Below are 14,145 nucleotides of genomic sequence, written 5' to 3' on the forward strand. Positions count from 1 at the left end.
GTCTTCACATTAGTTTTACATGAAAATATATCACTATTTGAAAATTTAAATATAGTTTCTCTTTACAAAAAAAAAGTACCACTCAGAGCCCTAGTTACATAAATAATTCAAATGTACAAATGCACAACACCCTTTACATAATATGGTCCACACTGTACAACTTAGGCAATTATAATTAAAAATCTCTGCAACATACTGAATAAGGACAAATTTAATAAATACTAGTTATGGTCGTAATTTGATTTTTCACTATTAAAAGAAACAATGTATTCTTGAATATGTGAAAACATTCTACTGTTTCATCTATTCTGCAAGTTAAGCCAAAATGTACTTAGTCAAAGGGGCACATCTTATATCCTACCAAATACTGAAAGTAATTAATTTCTGGATTTAATTTAAATGATAATTTTTACAATTTCAAGTTTTCAACCTTGTCTAAATTAATGTTGATTATAAAAATTAGGAAACATTTCCAAACTGTTAAACAAAATAATCAGGGGAAACAGATGTGGCTCAAGCAACTGGACTCCATCTACCATATAGAGGGTGCCGGGTTCAATTCCCAGGGCCTCCTGGTAAAAAGCAAGCTGGCCCACATGGCACAGAGAGCTGGTGCAACAAGATGACACAACAAAAAGAGACACAGAGGAGAGACACAACAAACCAGGGAGCTGAGGTGGCTTGGGCGATTGAGTGCCTCTTTCCCACGTGGGAAGGTCCTGGAATCCGTTCCCAGTGCCTCCTAAAGAGAAGATGAGAAGACAAGCAAACAAAGAAGAATGTACAACAGTAGGACACAGAGAACAGACAGTGAAAAACTGAAATAATCAGTATTGTGTTTTACTTTATAGTTTCAAAAATATACAGTTTAAATACATTCCTTTTTTTAAAAATGGTATTTAGAAGTTTACAACCTAAAAAAGGTAATAAAATTGTTTTAACTTTAAATTTTAATCACTTGAATATGAGTTTCCCTCTCTGTATGATGTATATGTATATGATGTATATATATTATACATTATTTCCATATGTTCTCTTGTTTTTCAACTTACATTAAAAGCATGCAGAATGTTTACTACTAGTACTTAAGAGAATAATTTATCTATCCCATAGGAAGACACTAATACCCACAAATAGAATATTTTTATATATTAGCTGTTTACTTCATGATCAATGGGACAGTTTCCTTACTAAATTAAAACTGGAGGATTATTTTGAACTAATGGCCTATAGTGATATTTTAGAAGGAAATTAAAATGTTTGTATATAAGGAGGCACAGTTGAAGGAAATGCTACATATGCCACATTGCAACTAAAAATATATATATTTGCCAGTTTTTAAAAAATAATTACTACTTAAATTTTGAAGAAACTACAACAAAACACCATTATAACATACCCACAGGTTAAATGGTCCTGAAATAAAACCACATTTAGAAACCAAATGTTATATTGCATTTTCATTAATACTAAAATAACCCATTTTATATCTCTGAAATCATAATAATATCTTACCATTGATCCTAGTTTCAATAAAATATGGAAGTTATACCATATAGTTGAAATTCAAGTTCCTAGCATTGAGATCTGAGATCTTGGCTTAATAGGAAATTGGATGCATCTGTAACAGCTCAACCCAGCAACCCTGAATAAATGCTATATATTGAGCACCCCAGATTTAAACTGTATAATTCACACCTTTTATTAGAATTATTATAATCAGCTAAATACTTTAATAACTTTCCTTAGCAAGCTTAAAGAAAGCTAAGCCTAATGTAAAAATACATAGTTTTTCATTTGCAAACTGGGCCTTTACTTACATTATCAGTTTTATTCAATCTTTTAAAATATTAAGGTTATAAATAATTTACCAATGAAAAAAATTAATGCCTCCCTAACTAATATTACCAAAACCAATCATTTCAATTCAAATAATGAAAAAATGATACGGTAATGTCAAAAATATTTTTAAGATATAAGGCATAAAATAACCTGGATTTTCATTTAAACCACCAACTCTTTACGTGGAGGAGAGTAAAGGTGGTAGAATAGCATAATCATACTGGCAAGATGATTTTCCCCTCTAGATCTAATAATGCTAATGAAGAACCTACAGAGATTGTAGGTATGCACTGTCCAAATGAGTAAAGTTAGGGACTTGCAGATCCAATTTAAATGGAACACAAGGAATTTGTGTTATGTATATAAAATCACCAGATGGCTTTTAAAACTGGATTTAAGATTATGGAATCTCATTCTCTGGGAGGATTTTAAAAGAAAGCTAAATTGTCTTTTGCTTATGATGATTCAAGACAAGCCCAGTCAAAAGTTAAGGTAATTTATTACATTTTTAATTATTCACTTAGTATACTATATTGACAATATATCTCTGAAGCACATAGACTGTAATATATTATTTGTTCCAATTTTTAAAAAATGAAAATAAGATAATATTTAATGTTTGCTCTAATTATTCATGCAGTGTTACAGCCTTCTGGCAAGAGAGATGCAGGCATAAAAATAAGCAACGTGATTTGAGGGAGAAAATCTTTTATGTTATGCTAAATTATATTATGAGATAAATAAGATTATATTATGAGATTAATATAATATTATGAGATGAATGATAATATAATTTATATATAAATTAAATTATGAGATGAAAGTCTTCTTCAGGAAACGGTGGGCAAAGGATGCTTTTGACTCAAAAAAAAAAAACAAAATAAAAAAACAGGAACCTAAACACTAACTGCGAATGAATATAAAAGTTCTGAAAAATAATTATCTAGAGCAAAATAGTTTTAAGGTTAATTTTCATCCCAAAGTTGGGAAAGCTTTGTGCATTAAGGATGAAATGGATTTCAGTTCAAGTATTGGATCTTCAACCAGCCTTAATACAAAAATGTCTAGTTTACCTTATTACCGCTCAATTTATCTGATAGCCGAGTCCTTATTCTATCAGATTGTGCTGTCTGAGAAGATAAACTTCTCAGATCATATATTTTAACAGGTTTAGAAGGCTGTCTGGTGGTACTAAGGCGATTTTTTTTTTTTTTTTTTTTTTTTTAAAGATTTATTTATTTATTTAATTTCCCCCCCTCCCCTGGTTGTCTGTTCTTGGTGTCTGTTCGCTGCGTCTTGTTTCTTTGTCCGCTTCTGTTGTCGTCAGCGGCACGGGAAGTGTGGGCGGCGCCATTCCTGGGCAGGCTGCTCTTTCTTTTCACGCTGGGCGGCTTTCCTCACGGGCGCACTCCTTGCACATGGGGCTCCCCCACGCGGGGGACACCCTTGCGTGGCACGGCACTCCTTGCGCGCATCAGCACTGCGCATGGCCAGCTCCACACGGGTCAAGGAGGCCTGGGGTTTGAACCGCGGACCTCCCATATGGTAGACGGACGCCCTAACCACTGGGCCAAAGTCCGTTTCCCCTAAGGCGATTTTTATTACCATTCATCTTCCTTCCTGCAATGCTGGAAGGATCCTGTACAGGTGGCTTCAGAGCAGAACTTGCTATCGCTCTTAACTGCTCATCAGTACCAGTTGATGAAATTAAGGTATTTAAAAGCATTTTGGCTGGTGTCTTCACCTTCTTTAGACTACTGACATCAGTTTTTTTCTTCTTAAGATATACTCCAATAAAAGTACTCCTGGATTGATATCTATGATGCACAAAAACAGAGTATTTTGGAATATACTTTCTAATTATGTCACTTGGTTTGGTCCTGATCCAAACTGACTGTTTTTCTGAAGCTATTCTTTTTTGCTGGAGAATATTAGTTCTATAAACCTTTTGGGGAAAATGTGGCTTATTACTAATTGTCATCTTTCTTCCCTGCCTTTTCTTTTTACTTTTACTTTCTAAAGACTCATTTCCAACTGATTTTGGAGAGATTTTGGAAACATTCTGACTTACAAGAGTTAACAGGAAACTACTTTCCTTTGGAATCTCACTAGAATTCAAAACTTCTGACTTTTCTAGAAAAACGAAGATCCACTGGCCCCTTGATGTGACCTTAGTCTATATCTTACCGGCACTGTCATAAAAGGTGCTGAAGGAGAGCTTGGTATGTGAGTGTCGTCTCGTGCACTGGAGTTTAGGTTGCTCCCATTGAAATGAATTTTGACCCAGTTATGCCTGTCAGACTCTGGTACTACTGTGTTCTGGAAGGATTAATTACAATTTGATTAGTCAATGGATCATAATACTTAAAGTAATTTCTCTTATATTCATATTGCATATTACCATCCCACCTATTTGTGTCACTGTGGTGTCTCACTTTAGAGAAGCTGAGGGATTCATAGCCCTTATCTTCCAGAATGGCATACCCCCCTTTCAAAATTGGTGGTTGCTCAGCCACTGACTAAAGAGGGACTTTTGAAACATAAATTATTTCAGAACCATTGGGCTCATAGTCCTTATCATTCAGACATATATGTTCCTCTCTTAGAAAAATTATTTCTTTAATAGCCTCTTGAATTTCATCAGCCACAGACTGAAGAGGTTCATTAGAATCAAAATTTAATTTCAAAGTACTTTCATCCATCTTATCTTCCAGGTTAACATGTTCCTTCTGAAGGTTGATCTCCTTAAGCACTCCTTCAGCTTGGCCAGTCACTGAGTGAAGGACATCAGAATTATACATAATTTCACAACTTCTAGCATCACCCCTCTTATCTTTCGAGCCAACTTCTTCATCCTTCCAAAGTCTTATTTTTTTAACAGTTTAAGTTGGTCAGCAACTGACTGAAGAGAGTCATCAGAATCAAAACTTACTTCAGAACCACAAGATTGATTTTGTTTGTCTTCTAGCTCAATATGCTCCTGCTCCAAAATAGTTATTTGATGTTGATCAACTATTAACTGAAACAAGAAATCAGAATCCAAGCTCATTTCAGAAACACTATATTGGCTGTTTTTATCTTCCAGGTAAGCATGATCTTCCTTTTCAAGGTGTATCTGTTTAACAGCTACTTCAGGTTGATCAACTGCAGAGTGAAGAGAAAAATCAGAACCATGAATTAATTTAGAAACATTTGATTCATCCATCCTTATTGTCCTTATTGTCTACACATATATGTTCTTCCTTCTGAAGTTTTATATCTTTAACAGATTTGTCTGAATGCTCAGTCATTAAGTGAAGAGGCATATCAGATTTCAAGCTGATTTCGGAAACACTCGGTCCATTACCCTTATTTTCTGAGTGTACTTGTCCCTTCTGAAACTTTATTTCTTTAATGGGAACTTTGGAATGGCCAGTCATTGAAAAAAAAGTAATATCATAATCCATAAAGAAGTCAGAATTATTAGGTTCACTGCCCTTATTTTCTAAGTGTTCTTTTTTTCCTTTTTGAAGAGTTAGCTTTTTAACTACTACTTCAGGAGGATTAGTCACTGAATGAAGAGGGACATCAGAATTCACACTTGTTTCAGAACCACTGGATTCATCCCTCTTGTTTTCTAAGTGTACATGCTCTTCTTTCTGAATGGTTATTTCTTTAACAGCTACTTCAGATTGATCAATTCCTGAATGAAAATGTATATCAGAATCAAAAGTTATTTCAGAAATACAAGATTCATTACTCTTATTTTCCAGATCAATATGTTCCTTCCCATCAACAGTCACTTGAGGTTGGTCAACTACTGACTGAAGAGGAATATCAGAATCAAAAGTTATGTCAGAACTATCAGATTCACAGCTCCTATCTTCCAAGTTAATGTGCTCTTTTTTTATCTCATCAAAGGCCAGCTGAGACTGCTCAGTAACTGACAAAAGAGGGGGATCAGAATCAAAAGTCAACACAGAACTGGAGCATGCATAACTCTTAACTTCCATGTCAACACTGAACTCTTTAAGATTTGTTTCACCCCAAACCCCTTGAGGAAGGTGATTAGCTGAATGATGAAGAGAAGCATGAGAATCAAAACTTAAATCAAAAATGCTAGATTCATCACTCTTATTCTCCAGGTCAATATTCACTTCCCGAAGGTTTACGTCTTTAACTGCTACTTGAGACTGGTCTGCCACTAATTGAGCAACAGTATGAAAATGCATTTCAAGACCATGAGATTCACAGCTCTTATTCACAAGGTCAATGTTCTCTTTCGGAAGATTTATTTCCTCCACAGTCCTCTGAGGTTCATCAGTTACTATCTGAAGACATATATCACAATCAAGACATCCTTTAGTACCATTGAGTTTATACTTCTTATCTTTCTGGTTAACATGTCTATCTTTTAGGTTTCTTTCCTTGACAGCCAGTTGGGGATGGTCAACTACTGACTGATGAGAAATACCACAATCAAAACTTGTTTCAGAACAACTTGATCCACAGTTCTTATCTACCAAGTCAATGTGCAACTTCTTCCGAAGTTTTATTTCTTTGACAGCCACTGGGAGTAGGTCAACCATGGTCTGAAATGGGAAAGCAGAATCAGTACTTATTTTAGAACAACTAGATTCATAGTTCTTATCAATCAAGTCGGTGTGTACCTCCTTGGGAAGGTTTACTTCTTTTACAGGTGGTTGGGGGTGATCAATAACTGACTGAAGGGGGGTATCACAATCAAAATTAATTTCAGAACTACTAGATTCATAGCGTTTGTCAACCAGGCTAATATGTATTGCCTTCTGGAGGCTTATTTCTTTAGCAGTCACTTGAGATTGGTTGGTAACCAACTGAAGAGAGCTATCACAATCAGAACTTATTTCAGAAACACAAGATTTATTATTTTTACATTGCAGATCATCATATATTTCCTTTGAAAAGTTTAATTCTTTGGCAGTCACTTTAGATTGGTCAGTCAGTGGATGAAAAGAGGAACTGTAATCAAAACTCATTTCAGAACCTCTGGATTCACAGTTCTTATCTTCTTGGTCAATTTGCTCTTCCTTCCAAAGGTTTAATTCTTGTACAGTTTCTTGGGGTTGACCAGACACTGACTGAAGAGAGCCACAATCAAACTTCATGTCAGAACTCTTTGAGCAGTTCTGTTCCAAAAAAGCTGACCTACTAAAAATTAAATGTTTTTCTTGTTGGGTACAATCTGTAGTAGAAAAGAGTTCCTCATGGTACTTTGGAATGTCATCTTCCAAGATTCCTTTATTAGAAAACTTGTCAGTTTTATTCAGGATTACTGCTGAGTTTACTGGTAACTTTGAAAGAGATTTAAATCTGAAGGAGCCCTCATTACCCATAATTTCATGGAATTTAAAGCCAGTTGACAAAGTTTTACCCTGAGATTTTATATCTTTTTGTAAAACCAATTTACCAGATTTTATACCTAAAGATTTCCTATTTGATTCTTTAGATTTCTGATATGAAATTGAAGAAGATTCCAGATGGGGTGATGACACAGTATTGCTAGAGCCTTTGCCTACCTGGTCAAGAGCTCTGTTGACTTTTTTTGGATCACATTTGCCAACTGAACCCAAATGGGCTGCTAGTGGTAACCTAGTAATATTATTCATAACTGGTCTGTCATAACAGCTTTCAGATAAATGACCAGTAGGAACACTGGAAATCACTGAGCAAGATACTAAATTTTGTCCATTATTTGAAGCTTGACCAACATCTATTAGATTAAATTCTTTAATATGGCTCCCAATTTTATGAACAAACTCCAAGGGCTGCTGCTGTCCTTTTTCTAGTTTTTTAATAACTGATGGTCTAATTAAAACATTCTGTGTATATTCTTGAGATTTTCTAGGTCTGGAACATAATTCTTCAACAGGTTCCAAACTCTTGGTGGGTTTCTCTACTGTGAATCCAGCAGTGTCCTCAGCCATTTCTTCAGGAATAAAATCATCAAAATGAGCCACTTCAGATGGTGACACAGGATTCATAAGAAGTCTCTCATTGTGTGCTGATCTAAAAAGCAAGGAGGAAATCCATAAAAATATCCTAATATCTAAAAAATTCAAATATCTATTTTAAGTATTAAAATAAATGCACAATAAATGCTATTTCTTTTTATTCTAGGTCATCCTCAGAGGACAAATAATCAAGGCAATAATATCAGGATGTAGACTGTATATATTTCAGGGAAGCAAAAGAAGAGAATGGTGGTATCTAAAGCAATTGCTACTACTTAGTAAGTACAAATAGTTCCTAAACATTAGAAAAAAATGCAAATAAAACTACATATTTTTCAGTTATCAAGTGGTAAATATCAGAAAGTTTGCCAAAAGTTACTAAACTTCTCTATGCCTCAGTTTTCTACCTCTGGAAAAGGGGAACAATAATAATAGCATTTTCCCTGATGAGATTTTTTTGAGGAGTAAATTTGTTATATTTAAAGGGCTTCACTTAAAAAAGCATAATACATAGTAAGAACTCATAAATGTTAGTTATTATTATAATACATTGTTTTGGCAAGGGTGAAAGGATACAGGGATTTAAATTGCTGGTAGAAGTATAGATTAGTTTAACCTCTTTGAAGAACAATTTGGCAATATCTATTAAAATTTAAAATGTATAAACCCTTTCATATGGATTAAATTGTGCTCCCCAAAAAAGATATGTTGAACTCTTGACACCAAGCATCTGTGAAAGTGAACTTATTTGGAAATAGGGGCTTTGCAGAGGTAATGAATTAATATAAGGTCATACTGGATTCCATGGGCACTAAATCCAGTATGACTGAAGCCCTTAAAAGGGAAGCCATAAAAGGGAAATATGGACAGTTACACACACACACAGAGGGAATGTGGCCAAAAAACTGAGGCAGATTCTAAGCCGAACTCAGCATATAAATACATTACCTTCCCCCCAGTATGGGACATGACTCCCAGGGATGAGCCTCCCTGGCACTGAGGGATTACTACCAAGCATCAGCTAGCAATGCAACTAGAAAAAGATCATGACCAAAAGCAGGGAAAAGTAAAGACAAATGAGTTTATATGGCTAAGAGACTTCAAAGTGAGTAGGAAGGTCATTCCAGAAGTTATGCTTATGCATATCTCAGCAGGATCTCTTTGACTGCCAAAGTAGATACTACCCCAAATAGGGGAGGGGGGGGGGCAGGAAGGCTCTGGAGACATCGAGACACTATAGTCAGGGCACATAGCTCAGGAGTTTGGTGCCTTGCCAGTGGGCTCTACTTTGGAATTTAGTCTCCCCAGAGTGAGAGTTGGACTCAATTGTGGTTTCCCTACACATGGCTCTTCTGTCCTTCTATTTGAACCTATTAGTACTAGAGTTGGTAGGTGTACCAACTTCAAGAGACTTAATCTTTGGGCTGTCCATGCACCAGCTGGGCCCTGAATTTCACTGGAATTGCAACACCTGTTCTCCAGTTCATTGGTCTCACCCAGGACAACTAATATGGAGGTGATGATGGACAACTATCGTACCAAGGAACTGAGAGAGTCTACTACTGCAAGCAAGAAAGTCCATCCGTAGGTCCTATGGGAACACAACCCCTAGGTGTAGTACAGGGGTTTTTTGGGGACTTGGAATTGTCCTGAATGACAATGCAACAACAGATACAGGCCATTATAAATCTTGTTTATAGCCTACAGAATTGTGTGGGAAAGAGTGTAAACTACAATGTAAATTTTAATCCACACTTAGTGGCAATGCTCCAAAATGTGTTCATCAATTGCAATGACTTGTACCTCACTAATGAAGGATGTTGTTAATGTGGGAAAATGTGGGAGATGTGGGGAGCACAATGAATGGGAATCCCCTATATTTTTTATGTGACATTTATATAATCTAAATATCTTTTTAAAAATTAAAAAAAAAAAAAAAAAAAAACTGAGGCAGAGATCAAAGTTAAGCTACCACAAGCCAAGGAATGCCTGGGGCTACCAGAAGCTGAAAGAGGCAAGAAAGGATCCTCCTGAAGGGTTCTGGATGGAGCATAACCCTGCCAACACCTTGATTTCGGACTTCTAGCCTCCAGAACTGAAACAGAATAAATTTCTGTGGCTTTAAGCTTGAGGAAGCTAATATACTTTCCTGAACTTATAATTCTATTTTTGGTTTCCTCATGTGTTTGATGAAGAATGTATAAAAATATTCACTGCTACTTTTTTTTGGTAAGAGTAAATGACTGAAATTGACCGTTCATGTAACATAGGGGAAGACAGACCATACACTCAGAATATCTATAGAAGGACACATTAAAAAACTGGTCACCCTGGATGACCACATAAAGGTGAATAGGGTGGCTGGAGGCAAGGATAAGAGGAAGACTTGGTTTTTAAATGTGCCTTTTGAATTATGTCTGTGTGCATGCATTTCCCATTCAGATTTTTAATTTAAATTATTTTCTAAAATATCTAAAACTTTGATATCTAAAACCAGCCTATGGATCTCCTCTAGTAGCATCAAGACCCAAAGCAGGGAAACGGACTTTGGCCCAGTGGTTAGGGCGTCCGTCTACCACATGGGAGGTCCGCGGTTCAAACCCCGGGCCTCCTTGACCCGTGTGGAGCTGGCCCATGTGCAGTGCTGATGCGCGCAAGGAGTACCGTGCCACACAGGGATGTCCCCCGCGTAGGGGAGCCCCACGCGCAAGGAGTGCACCGGTAAGGAGAGCCGCCCAGCGCGAAGGAGGGAGCAGCCTGCCGAGGAATGGCGCCGCCCACACTTCCCGTGCCGCTGATGACAACAGAAGCGGACAAAGAAACAAGACGCAGCAAAAAGACACAGAAAACAGACAACCGGGGGAGGGGAGGGGAATAAATAAAAAAAATAAATCTTAAAAAAAAAAAAAAAAAAAAAGACCCAAAGCACTTTGCAATTGCTCTTTCAAATAAATATTAATATAACCAGGTGACTTGACAATAATGACAGGTCCTAAATTCTTAATTAAAGGAAGGCAAAAATTCAGTTATACAACAACCATCTACTAAGAACTTAGTACTATGCTAGGTACTGACTTTGACGTCCTATGCCAGATGCTGAGGCAAAGTCAATGAATGATACCATTAACATCTTACATTAGTATACTATATTTGTTACAATTAATGAACCACTATTGAAACATTATTATTAACTAAAGGTATGGTTTATTCAGATTTCCTTAGCTTTAATCCAGTGTCTTTTTCAGTTCCTGATTTCTTTCCAGGATACCACATTAGATCTTATAAAAAAGGGAAAATGAGTATATGGAGACTCTCAGTATTAGCTTCTCAATTTTTCTGTAAATCTAAACTTGTTATAAAAAGTCTATTAAAAATAATAAAAACAAAAAATAGATCAACATATTAAAATACTTCTATTAAATATTTTTCAATTCAAGAGATACATTTATCTGAGAGAACATGCATATGTGTCAGTCACATGCAGCTGTTTCTTATTAAGCACATCATTAATATCACTGCTACTTTCTTTCCCATTTATTATCTTAACAAAAATTAACTTGAAATTTGGAAAAGAAAAAGACAAACCCTCATATTAATATGTAGTGTCATGGGGAATAGAGGTAACTCGACTGTTTGAGCACCTGCTTCCCATGTATGAAGTCCCAAGTTCGATTCCCTGTACCTCCCAGAAACAAACTAATGAACAAATAAACCAACTCTCACTGGGGAATGGCTGAAGGTCAGTGGCTGAGCACCTGCTTCCCATGTACAAGGTCCTAGGTCCAATTCCTGGTACCTCCTAAATATATATATAATGTCATGATAGAGCAAAAATTCCCTAATATTTCAGACTTCTGAACTCTAATGAATAAAATTTTGGGTACAATGTTTCCCAAAGTTTTTCTGAGACTAAATTATCTCCATGTCTTAAAGAATATCAGATCCTCAAATAAAACTATTTTGTAACATTTGGCTAAGAAAAGAAAGGAAGGAAGAGAAGAAAACAAATGAAAGTAAAATCATGAAATCAAACAAGTTGGCAAAACCCCAAAAAGGGTTAGGAATCACTGTACAGATACTCTGATTTACATCTATATTTTTAAGTGTATGTGGTTATGACTAACAACTAAGTCACAAACTATATTTTTTCTCATTTTTAATTAACTTCACAACAAAAAACTCTCCAAAAATCTAAACATTAAAAAGGAAATTTTGAAAAGCTATCTATAAATAAATAAAACAGCTACATATCAAAATCTATGTGATATGGCCAAAATGGATACTTCATATACTTAAATATATCCATTACAAGAATTAATAAATAGAAACTATTAACAAATAAATGAGCACCCAATTCAAGAAGACAGGAAAAAATTACAAGCAAACCCCTCCCTAAAAGTAGAAGAAATAAATTAATATAAGAAAAAGAAAAATTAATGAATAAAAAACAAAAAGCAAAAGCTGATCATGGAGAAGACAAAAATAAACAAAAAATTTACAATACCTGGACAAGGGGGAATAAGAAGGAAGAAATAAAAACAAAGCATAAACCCCATAATTTAGAAAGCATATAAATATAATTAAATAATGCGGTGTTTGCATGGGATTAAAAAAAAAAAAAAACTCAAAGAACAGAATGGTGTCCAAAATCATACATATACATGCATATATAAACACACATACACAAATACAGAAATTTAGTTTATGCTACAGGTTAAATTTTATATCAGTGGGGATAATCAGATATCCATTTATAAAAAATTAAGTGAAAATATTCCTCACACCATAATAAAAACAAATTCCAGGAAGATTAAATATATACAAGGACATGAGGAAAATACATGGAAGATTCCATTAGGGAAAATTCCCCATACATCTGATTATGACTAAATGTTTAGTTTCTATATGGTAAAAGATGCCATAAACAGTTGAAAGACATGACAGATTCTGAGAAAATATAACATATTTAAAAAACAAAGGACATTATCTATATTTAAACATAGCTCACAAATCCAAAATATACAAATAACAGAAAAATGGGCAAACAATTCATAGGATAAAATATATGGCCAAAAATATGAAAAAAGAGGTTCTACTTTACTCATAAATAAAGACTAAGAGATACCCTTTTAGGCTATTATTTTGGGGAGAAAGGGATAATCTCAGTGTTTGCAAGAGTGACAGAATATGAGTATCTCATACACTACTGGTGTGAGTGTAAATTGATATTGCCTTTTAAAAAGTACCTATTAAGGATTTAAAATGCCCATATGTAATTTGAGCAACAAAACAATCATAGTAACAGATTGTAACCCACAGAATAAAATAAAATCCATGAGTCTACAGTAATATAAATAATTAAATAAATGTCCAAATTTGGCATACTCAAAATAACTAGCTTGTAGTTCAGAAAATTGTCAAGAACTTAAAAGCAAAGAAAGACTGAGGAACTGTCAAGATTAAAGAGGACTAAAGAGATGTGACAACTATTGCAGTGTGCAATCCTGCATTGAGTCCTGCTTCAAAAAAAGGCATTAATAGAACATCTGACAAAATTCATATAAATTAGACAGATCAACTAATATTATGGTATCAGTGTAATTTCCTGATTTTGATAATTGTACTGTAGTTATGTTAGATTTAACATTTGGGAAAGCCAGGTGAAGACTACAAAAATTCTGTACTATTTCTGCAACTTTTTTTTAAGGCAGAAATTATTCCAAAGTGAAAAGTTAAAAATTTTTTTTTACTGTCCATAAACTTTACCTAGAAGTTCAAATACTAAAGAATCTATACTACAGAAATAGCTGTATATATAAATACATTTGTGGGTTTATTTTTAAGATTTATTTATTTCTCTCCCCTCCCTACCCCCGTGCCCCGCCCCTGCCCGGCCCCCACCCCAGTTGTCTGTTCTCTGTGTCTATTTGTTGGGTGTTCTTCTTTTGTCTGCTTCTGTTGTTGTCAGTGGCACAGGAATCTGTGTTTCTTTTTGTTGCGTCATCTTGTTGTGTCAGCTCTCCGTGTGTGCGGTGCCATTCCTGGGCAGGCTGCACTTTCTTTAGTGCTGGGCGGCTCTCCTTATGGGGCGCACTCCTTGCGCATGGGGCTTCCCTACGTTGGGACACCCCTGCGTGGCAGAACACTCCTTGCACTCATCAGCACTGCACATGGGCCAGCTCCACATGGGTCAAGGAGGCCTGGGGTGTGAACCACGGACCTTCTATGTGGTAGATGGATGCCCTAACCACTGGGCCAAGTCCAATTCCCTATAAATATATTTGTTAAAGGATTGTTCATACAAGCAAGAAACTGTAAATTTATTCTGATC

General features: G+C 35.4%; 1 protein-coding gene across 14 annotated transcripts in view; it reads right to left on the bottom strand.

Annotated features, from left to right (window-relative positions):
• Positions 1 to 3,042: 3,042 nt before the first annotated feature.
• ZDBF2 (zinc finger DBF-type containing 2) overlaps positions 3,043 to 14,145 on the bottom strand; it is a 49,909-nt gene continuing 38,806 nt past the window's right edge. For 12 of the 14 annotated variants that reach the window (XM_058300297.2, XM_058300295.2, XM_071216166.1 and 9 more), the window contains one exon: positions 4,886 to 7,869. In XM_058300297.2, the coding sequence (XP_058156280.1) occupies positions 5,040 to 7,869 (2,830 nt within the window). In that variant the 3' untranslated portion in view covers positions 4,886 to 5,039. Of the gene's footprint in view, positions 7,870 to 14,145 lie in introns of all 14 variants that reach the window. The other 2 variants (XM_071216168.1, XM_071216167.1) reach the window with 1 other exon arrangement.

Source organism: Dasypus novemcinctus, chromosome 7, assembly GCF_030445035.2.
Source record: "Dasypus novemcinctus isolate mDasNov1 chromosome 7, mDasNov1.1.hap2, whole genome shotgun sequence".
Lineage (NCBI taxonomy): Eukaryota > Metazoa > Chordata > Mammalia > Cingulata > Dasypodidae > Dasypus > Dasypus novemcinctus.